Raw genomic sequence first — 10,038 nt, 5'->3', positions numbered from 1 at the left:
ACCGGAAAACCCGGACCTGGACCCGGACACGAACACGACTCATCCGATCCGGTCCATGGTCCACAAAATTCTCCATAACCGGTCCGATCCAAGAGCCGGTCAAGTCCGGGTCGGACCAGTCCAGATGCTCACCCCTAATAGATATAGATGTTGGTTACCAATAGGTGGGATTAGAGAAAAAAAAAATATTTTGTTGGTATTTTTTATATAAAGTCTTGAATTAATTGAATGGTGTGTTTTAAACATACAAAAAGTTGATTGTGTTTTATAGGGTTTTTTTTAAAGATATTTCCCTTATAAGTCATTTTCCCTTGGATCCTTTTATAATTAAAATAGAAAAATAAGAAATTAAATATCCTCCTACTTTTTGTTCTTACATATCTTCCTACCCATGAAATGATAACATGTGTAACATTTAATGCTAATTTAATAAGATTTAATGATATTTTAGGATACTAGTATCACACATGTGATCATTTAAATGAATAGAAAGAATAATAGGATTAAAAGATAGGAAGATATTTAATTTCTCTAGGAAAAATATATCTATCCAGTGCACTAGATTAAAGTCTTACCCGTCAATTCAATTCCACTAGATTAGTATTAATACATGCCCATAAAACTACTTATAATAACTATTTTCGGAACAACAAAAATCAAATTAGTAAACAACAAAAATCAAATTAGTAATAGTGAGGACGATGTGCGTGATGAAACACTGGATACGCATGATTCATTATCTGGGGTTGATGCATGTACATGTTATCATGCACCATCACATTCCCCATCCCACTATGAACGCTCTGATCAATCCTGTTCATCATCGGCAAACTTGATCCATGATCATGGAAAGTTGGCATAATTCCGCCATTAAAGCTTCCACCAAAACCTCCATGTAATTGACTACCTTCAAGGTCAATAAAACCAGAACTATTCTCTCCCATTAGACTTCCATTACCTCTATCAACCCATCCAATGTGTCGATGATTATTCTCCATATCCATTCCATGCTTCAGATACCTTTCAAAAGCCATCTGCTCTTCCAGACCAGTACGATGATAACCAGGAGGAGTCAACATACGTTGACTTTTTGGAGCATTCAGACTTGCGATCAGATTTTGCATCTGGTTTTGGTTGTTTCCGCCATTGATGAAGCTTGAAAGTTGTTGGTGTTCGTTCAAATTTTCGTCACTGGTTGGCCAAAGTTCTGCATGCTTTCCTGATTTGACAAGCTTGTTGATTAGGGTTGTTGAGTCAACATCTCCAGACACTTTGACTTTTTGTTGATCTGAATCAATATCTACAGAGTAAACTCCTGCACCCATAATTTCATCTAGTAATGAGACATGATCATTATTTTAGACTTTTATTCATTAAAGATTTCAAAATCATTCACTTTATGTGTTCCCTTTTCATAAACAGGCATTTTTCTTGTTGTATATCGGTATCTTTTTTTACTGTTCCTCATTAATTAATATCTCATTAAAATAATAGGTCTAATTTTCTTTTTAAATAATAGCTGTAGATGAAAGGGTCTGGAAGCTTAAATCTGCTCATGGAAATTGAAGTATTTAACTAAAACAGAGTCAAATCAAAGACTTCTACAATACCCATTATAGAAATTGATGGGATGAAACTTTAAAAAAGCACAAACCCAAAAACATTTAAGGAAAATGTCGTTAGAAGAATTGAATGCCCATGAGAGAGAATGATCATAGCAAATACGAGTTAAAAAGCATGAAAAGTGAAGATACAAAGTGAAATCTTTACCTTCTATTTTTCTGAGTATTTTCTTGACCTTCTCCTTGCATCCATAACAATGAATGTTGACCTTGAGTTCACATGTCTGTTATTAAGCAAGAAAATAAAGGAGGCTAATAAAACAAAGTATAATTTTATGAAGAAAAGAAAGAAAAAAAAAAAAAAAGAATGACTAGAAATGGAGACCTTTATCTGTAAAATCTGGAAATGATCATTGATTCTTGACATGGTTTCTGGGAGAATAGAAAAGGGAACAGAACAGTTAGTTCTTGTTTTGTTCTTGTTCTTGTTGTTGTGTTTTTTGCTATTTAGAGAAAGCTTCGAGTACAATGGTTTTACTTCTTTTTTACAGAGAAGGTTTTGTTTGAAAAGCTTTTTGATATTGATGTGAAGTACACAATGTGATGATCATATACCAAAAGAGTTGCAGAGCCACCCTTTTCCTACAGGAGTAGGCTGCAAAACAACCAGAAAGCACACACAAGGTGTGTGTGTGAGAGTGTGAGAGAGAAGAGATGGTATAATCTTGTGATTTGACCAGGGTTTGGAAGGGATGTTTGCTTCCTGCAGAAGCGTTTGTCCTCTTGTAAGTTCCAACTTTCTCTTTCTATCATTCATTTATAAGATTTGTTTAAATTTTATTTTGATTTATCAATAATACTTAAGTCAAATTGTATGGAAAAATATTGAGAAAACCATAAAAATAACTATTCTATAAGATAACATTCATATATAGCAAAATTAATCGTATGCTGGGATTTTTTTGTCGATTTTTTTGAAGTATTTTTTGTGTTGTAGGTCATTCGAAAAGCCATTTTGTAATCACAATGGGACTTATTGTGAAATTGATGGTCAGTTTATGTAAAGACCCAAAAAAAAATTCATTTGTTAAATATTCCTTACAAAATAATCATTTTTGTGATTTTCTAAAAATAAATATACTTATGATTAATGTTTATTTCAAAAGATGCAAAGAACCAAAAAAAATATATTAATTTTGGTAAATGTTATTTATAAAATAATCATCTTTGTGATATTTTTAAATTTTAAAAATCAACATATTAAAATCAATATGCTAGAATCTATTAAGAGTATTATTGTGATCAAGGTTCTAAAAAGCTCATCATCCAACTTAGTGAAACTACTAAAACCGGGAAAAATCTTGAAACTGTGACTAAACCGATTTATACTTCAGAAAAAACCAGAAATCCATCAACCTAAAACTCCAGGGACATACATAATGTCTGACGATCATCCACTCATCATACTTACCCCAAGTCCATAACCACGGACACCACTATACCATTAGAACAAACACTCAGGCCAATCCGACGAATTCTCACCAATTCCAAATCTAGAAATTACGTTTAAAAGACCTCAAATGCACACTTGACTTTTGACAAGTCCTCATTTATCCAATGCCCCCAAGAGCGCGACAATGGTCAATCCATAGGAAAATCTCGAGCGGCATCCACACTCCCATACGCTCAAGGGCACAACCTTCTAACAAATCATCCAAGATCCCTTCAACGAACTCCATTAGTAGCAAATTAACTCACTCGAAATCGTTGTCACAACAACGAATAAGGACCCGTTAAGAAAACACCATGAGGAATTGCTGATAAACAACTATGACTTTTCCAATAAGTCAAAAACCTACAGATACCCGACCCAACTTCTTAGTTATGGAGCCACTAGTGACAACACCATACTACTCAAATACCCAATTATGCCAAAGGGCTAACGAATCAATAAATGGGTCTCCTTTACACAACTGTCGGGTCCAACATATATAATTGGAATCCGTGATGGTTCATTATAGGTCGTGACACCATCCAACTATTGAAATGAGAAGCTCATGATTCAACATTGTTCTCGTCATCATCCAACCATGGGCATGAAGACTCACGACTAGCACCCAGTGGGCTTATAGGCATACGAACATCATCCCAATTGCCTGCAAGAACCCAATCAACATCCCTCCAAGTACTTGCAAAACACAACACGAGTCATATCACTCCCTAATATGCAAACTCTTTAATAGTCTAGACTGCTACAGACGCATCATCAGACAAAACATGCTCGCATACAACTAGGAAATAAGATAGAATGTTGAACTTTTGTCCTAAATCGAAAGCAATAAATAAAACAAGAACATTCCATAAAGACAGATTGATTGTTCTCAGGCTATCATAATCAACCCCTGCACCATACACGACAATATTTATTGGATTACCAACATTTTATACTCCCCAACAGATAACACAATGCTCTTCATGTCGATTATGTTCCTTCTTCATCATAACCCTTACCTAGGGGTGAAGTACAAGTGGATAAACGAAGTGAAGACCTTCAACCGCTAGTAGAAACATTCTCCTAAGAGGCAAAAAAAGACCTGATACCTTAAATGATACTGAACATATCTCACTAATGTGCGAGCAAACCATTAAAACTACCAAATTCAGATAAGAATTCCAATATTATCCAGAATGTTGCCAGAACCATGTTTGAATCGACTTTAATTACCAATACCGAAGATGTGACATCCCAAACTAACCTATATGTAGACCCGAGGTCAAACCAGGAAGATTAGCAATGGCGTTGCAACATTTGAACTTCACTATCCAAGATAATCGCTAAACTCAATCCTCCTAGAACTTACAATTTCTTAATCAAACCACCGAACACATCCTGAACCATAGATATACCATCGACAATACATTAATTAAGGATCAACTCACCAATTACACCTTCAACTATTACTTCCTGAAGCCTTTGGATAACCTTAATTGTTTATGATAAACAAAATAACCAACGATCACACATGGATCGAAAACTAAACCCAATGATCCCACACAAATTGAATAAAGCCCATGCAAAAATCTCTTACCGAACTCTGAAGCCGATCGACAAATCAATAATTACCCATCTCAACTAAAGATAACCAACTAATATTGGAAGCTAAACATGTTCTCTATATCCGATGCATAACTTGCATGGATCAAATGCTCCTCGATCAAGATTCATGGCGCTTCCAAAAAGAATTACCGACCACAACGATTTCCTTATCCGTCAACTTCCTACTATGAGGACAACACATGTATCCTTGAAGACATAAACCTAAAGACATCTTACTCTGCACCCACGATCTGACCAATCCTTAACTGTAACATTTATAAAATTTAACAAAAAATTTAAACTTTTTAAACAATTCCAAAAACCACCATTGTATACAAAATAGTTTTCAAACATATTTATTATCAGAGTTTTTCCCAAAATCATAAAACAAAGCATGAGGAGGTGCACGATCATGCCTTTACTTTTCCGCGATCATTCGAGGTACCTGAAACATAACCAAAAAATGTAAGCCCAAAGCTTAGTGAGTTCCTCCAAAATACCAACCCAATACAAAACCAGAATAATAATCATAAACAGCATGCATATAGAGCCTTTAGTCTGACTGGAACGCCCCACCGGCCTGCAATTTATCTGGTACGTTCACAGAACCTTCAGCATGGCTGGTATGCCACACCGGGCCTTCAGCCTATCTGGAACGTTCTCATGACCTTCGGCCTGACTGGTACGCCCCACTGGCCTTTATTCAGGACGCCCAGGGTCTGTCGGCCTTCAGCATAAAGTAGGACTGCCTCAACCTGTAACACCCTGTTCTGGATTATTTTGTGATCTAGGCCCCGTGGGCCTTAATCCGAGTATAAGAAGGTTTTGAGGCGTTCAAAGAGAAAGCTTATTCCCTTTTGGGATGTGGGTGAGGTAGGTTGTGTGATATAAGAGTCGATTTGTGCTTTAGAGCCTGAATGTATTGTGAAGGCGCTGGTTCAGGCTTTTCATGAATTTTGGATCTGAGTTCGAGTGGGATTCAGGAGGAATAAAGTTGATAGAAGTGTAGGGCTTCTCGTTAGCTTTCCGTGGATATAAGGATCGTCGGAAACGGACTTATAACGAAGAAGTTATGGCCTTCAGAAGTTTTATGGTTTCAAGCTTAGCCGAGTACGTTGGGCGCAATTTAGAGTACGTTGGGCGTACTCAGTACGCTGGGCATAATTTAAGAAAACGCTGGGTGTACTGACCATGGAGGGTCGTGAATGTTCTTCAGAGTACGTTGGGCGTACCATATGAACGCTGGGCGTACGCCAAACAGACCTGAACGCTATTTTAGGGTCTTGGACCCTATATAAGGTCCTTAACTCTTAACCTAACCCTAATACCTTCATCCTCCATCCCTCTAAACCCTAGAAATCGACCCTAAGCCTCCATTTGAGTGATTCTTAAGCATTTTGGTGATTTAGTGAGTTTTTGGTGCATATTGTGGAAGAAGGAGTTTCTTGAGGAAGCATTTCTTAGCTTGGAGCTTGTGGATCCAAGCCCTAATCATGTTGATCTAGCTCCAGAAAGCATAAAGTTTGAATCTTGGTGGTTTTCTCATATGGATCTAGTGGGGTGATGACTTGTTGTGTTTGGCTTTTTAAGAAGAAGGAGCTTTGAAAGAGAAGGGCTTGAGCACCTAGCTTTTGGATCTATGTTATTCTCTTGTTGGTGCACCCTCCAGAGGTATCAAGTTTTAAACTTGTTTATTATTGTGCTAGTTTGTGTTTTGGGTCCATTTTAGGGATTTTGGTCCCAAAGCTTGAAGCTTTATGAGTGGTTAAGCTCCACAGCCTAATATATGTCCATTTAAGTGTTTTTAGTGGAAAGGATTCATAAAAATGAGTCTCTGGATGTTGGAATCAAACCATGCATGAGATATGAGAATTTTTGAGTAGTAATGAGTGAGAGTTTTTGTGTTTGGGACTTGATCAGCCATGCAAAGGCTTAAAGTCATGAGCTTTATTGAGTATGAGCCCTTATGGAATCCATATCTAAGAGTATAGCTATGGTCTTAACTGATTAAGACCAAAAGTGTTGAAAAATTAAATCTGGGCATACGCTAAGCGTAAATCTAGTACGCCCCGGGTACTAGGTTGGTGTCCCCGATCAGGATTTGTGTGAGATGGAGTACGTTGATCGTACCAAGGGAGGTACGCCCCGCGTAACCCCACTGTGGACTTTTTGGGCTAAGTCTTATATTGGGCCTTAAGTGTTGGGCCTGGAGTTTGGGCTTGTTGTGCTTGAGATTTGGACCAGAGGAATATGTATATGTGCCTTGGGCCCTTGAGTTAGGCTTGCCTCTTGGACCTGATAGTTGGGCCTCGGTAGATTCCATTTATTATTGGGCCTTAATGGGCCTAATGGGTTTTGGGGTTATTTATGGACTAGTTAGTGGACTACCTTTAGACCTAGAGAATGAGGGTTGGGACTTAGATCCTAATTTGAGAACATTGTAGATATGGCTCAGAGGTAGAGGCTGGTGCGCAACGGCGACATTTGCAGGAGCCGTTTATCATTCGAGGTGAGTCTTCTCACTATACGTTACCTAGAGTGGTATTTATGTGTTGACCGGAGGGTCTTATGTGCTATGTACGAGATTATGTGCTATGTGATATATGTATGTTATATGATTGTACAGACCGAACTGAAGGGTCCAACGATACAGACCGGACCGGAGGGTCCAACGATACAGACCGGGTCGAAGGGCCCAACGAGCTATGACTAGATCAGAGGGTCCAACGAGCTACGGGACTGGAGGGTCCCGCTAAGACACATCAACCGGAGGGTCGTATTGTAGCCTCGAGTGGCGTATGTGTTGTATGCGGTATTTTGAGGAACTCACTAAGCTTCGTGCTTACCGTGTTATGTGTTATGTGTTTCAGGTTTTTCTCAAGATCGCGGGAAGGCACCGGCTTGATTGTACATACCAGTGAAAGAGTTATGTTTTGAGGATCCTGGATTTGTAATAAAACAAACATGGAGTTGCGTTTGTAAATTAAATAAATGAGGTTTTTATAAATGTGTCATGAGAATTATATGATTTTAAATGAAAATTTTGTTTTGAAAATTTACGTTGTTACACAACCCACCTGCTATCACACATCAACATATATCATATCAAACACTAGCTAGCATGTACATACAGTCATACATATCTAACAGATCACTACACATAGCATCATACGATAAACCAGGATACAATCCAAAGGGACGACTTTGGTGTCTTAGACCATGTTAGTACAGTGAGGAAAACTCACCTCACACAGCTAAATAAAACGAATAATCCCTAGCTGCTGGTCCTACAACTCCCAAGCTATAAATTGACAAGTAAAAACCAATTAATCATTTAGAATCCAAATTATAACCATGAATCCCTACTTGGGATAAAAAGACCATTTTACCCTTAACCTAGCTTGGTCCAAGACTAAAGCTCAATTACACAATCTAATGGGCCCAAAGTCCAATAATCCATCAAGGCCTAATTATGGCCCAGTTTCCAATTGGGCCTAATCCCTTCTTATGGGACATAGACCATTGCCCAATAATATTCTTGGCCCAAATATCCCAAGATCAGATGACCCAACGAAACCCTAACCATCCAAGCCTAAAACGTGGCCCAACCCTAAAGCCTTACATCGAAATGTCACCTGACTGAGTATGCGGGGCGTACTCAATGTGTACGCAAAGCATACTGGCTCGAAGGCTTATACGCTGATTAGCCATCCTCTAGATTTAGCTCTCAACCCATTAAGACATTTCTCCAAAGTGTAGATTTGACCTTCTTGAGCTGGATTATCACGTAAAGTTGGTAGCTTTACATCCATGCAAGGCTAAATGACTCTCTTAAGCTCAATAAGGGCTTAATACATGGCTTAATGCTTGCATGAGACCTTTAACTTTATAAAGATGGCACATTTATGCTTAAGGAGTCCATGGCAAACCTAGATCTAAAAGAATAAGTCCTTGGGATGCTCTAATTTCATCATCCATCCAAACCATGGCTAAAACCATGACAATTGAACCCAAGAAGAGATCTAAGCAACTTGTAATCAAGATAAGAACTTGATACCTCAAACTCCTTGCAAAATAGGTAGTGGTTATGGGTCCAAGACTCCCCCTCCAAACTTAGCAACTTCAAGATCTTCTAACTCCTTCAAAATGCAAAAAATCTGTAACAACGTAAATTTCCAAAACAAGTTTTTGCATTTTATAAAAACATAATTCATTTATTATTCATAAAAGCATCTTTGTTTGAAAACTCAATTCATAACATATATCAATCCCAAGATCTCATATCATAAAAATCCTGTGTGTGTACTGATTAAGCCGGCGCCTTCCTGCGATCGTCACTAGTACCTGAAACACATAACACAGAACACTGTAAGCACAAAGCTTAGTGAGTTCCCCAAAATACCGCATATAACACATATTAGCCACTCGAGGCTATAACTCTATGGGTCCGAGCACCCAAACTCTGTGAACCCTTAGGTTCTAACTCTGCAAGCATGCACAGCATAAATCACATAGAAGAATGCAGTGCAACACACAACATATATATATATATATATATATATATATATATATATATATATATATATATATATATATATATATATATATATAGCATACAAACACTGTATCACATAACTCTATTTACCTACTCAAGGTAAAGTATAGTAAGAAGACTCACCTCGGATATCTTAGTAAATCTCTAACTCGGTAACTCTGGTCTAGCCCCTGCCGAATCACGTGAAATAAATACTCTAATTAATACAACTCTTAGGGCTAGGCTAATCTCTTCCTCTCAATACATCCTCTAGGAAGGGTAAAAGACTATCCTACCCTTTTGATGACTCTAAAGCCCAAACATTGACTAATCCTTAAAAGTCATCGAAGTCAACGGTCAACCTTAACCAAACTCGCCGAGTGTGCAACTGTGACTCGGCGAGTCCACACATGCTCTTCACTCTCCTAGTCCTCATTCGACTCACTGAGTCAACCTCAACTCTGCAAATCAGCACTGATCACAATCTATGAAATGTCTCGACCTAACTCACCGAGTCCGGCTCCTGACTCGGCGAGTACCATCGTGCACTCTGCCCTCTAGATTCCCTCTAACTCACCGAGTTGCTTCCCCAACTCAGTGAGTCACCAACTGTGTGATTATCGGGAAAACCCTCGTCCTACTCGTCGAGTCGGCTAAAGGACTCGACGAGTTCATGCCATGCTCAAGCTGAACTGACCTCTTGAGGTCAGATCCGCTCCTCTAAACCATAGATCCAGCTTCCCAAAGCATTATAATCACATAAATCTAACATCTTGGTGCACATGCAAAGGCTCAAATGCCTTATTTGAATATATGGCCTCTAAAATGACATCCTAAGTTCATAA

General features: G+C 38.3%; 1 protein-coding gene across 1 annotated transcript; it reads right to left on the bottom strand.

Annotated features, from left to right (window-relative positions):
• Positions 1 to 597: 597 nt before the first annotated feature.
• Positions 598 to 2,260, bottom strand: LOC145039197 (uncharacterized). Its single transcript, XM_078987294.1, has 3 exons — positions 1,948 to 2,260; positions 1,771 to 1,846; positions 598 to 1,315 (listed from the first exon to the last, which is right to left on the bottom strand). The coding sequence occupies exons 1-3, from the start codon at positions 1,987 to 1,989 to the stop codon at positions 684 to 686; spliced, it is 750 nt and encodes a 249-aa protein (XP_078843420.1). The 5' UTR covers positions 1,990 to 2,260; the 3' UTR covers positions 598 to 683.
• Between the last annotated feature and the right edge of the window lie 7,778 nt (positions 2,261 to 10,038).

Source organism: Lactuca saligna, chromosome 4 (assembly GCF_052625555.1).
Source record: "Lactuca saligna cultivar CGN05327 chromosome 4, ASM5262555v1, whole genome shotgun sequence".
NCBI lineage: Eukaryota > Viridiplantae > Streptophyta > Magnoliopsida > Asterales > Asteraceae > Lactuca > Lactuca saligna.
The sequence above is the reverse complement of the archived record's forward strand: the minus strand, read 5'-3'. Positions and strand labels throughout refer to the sequence as shown.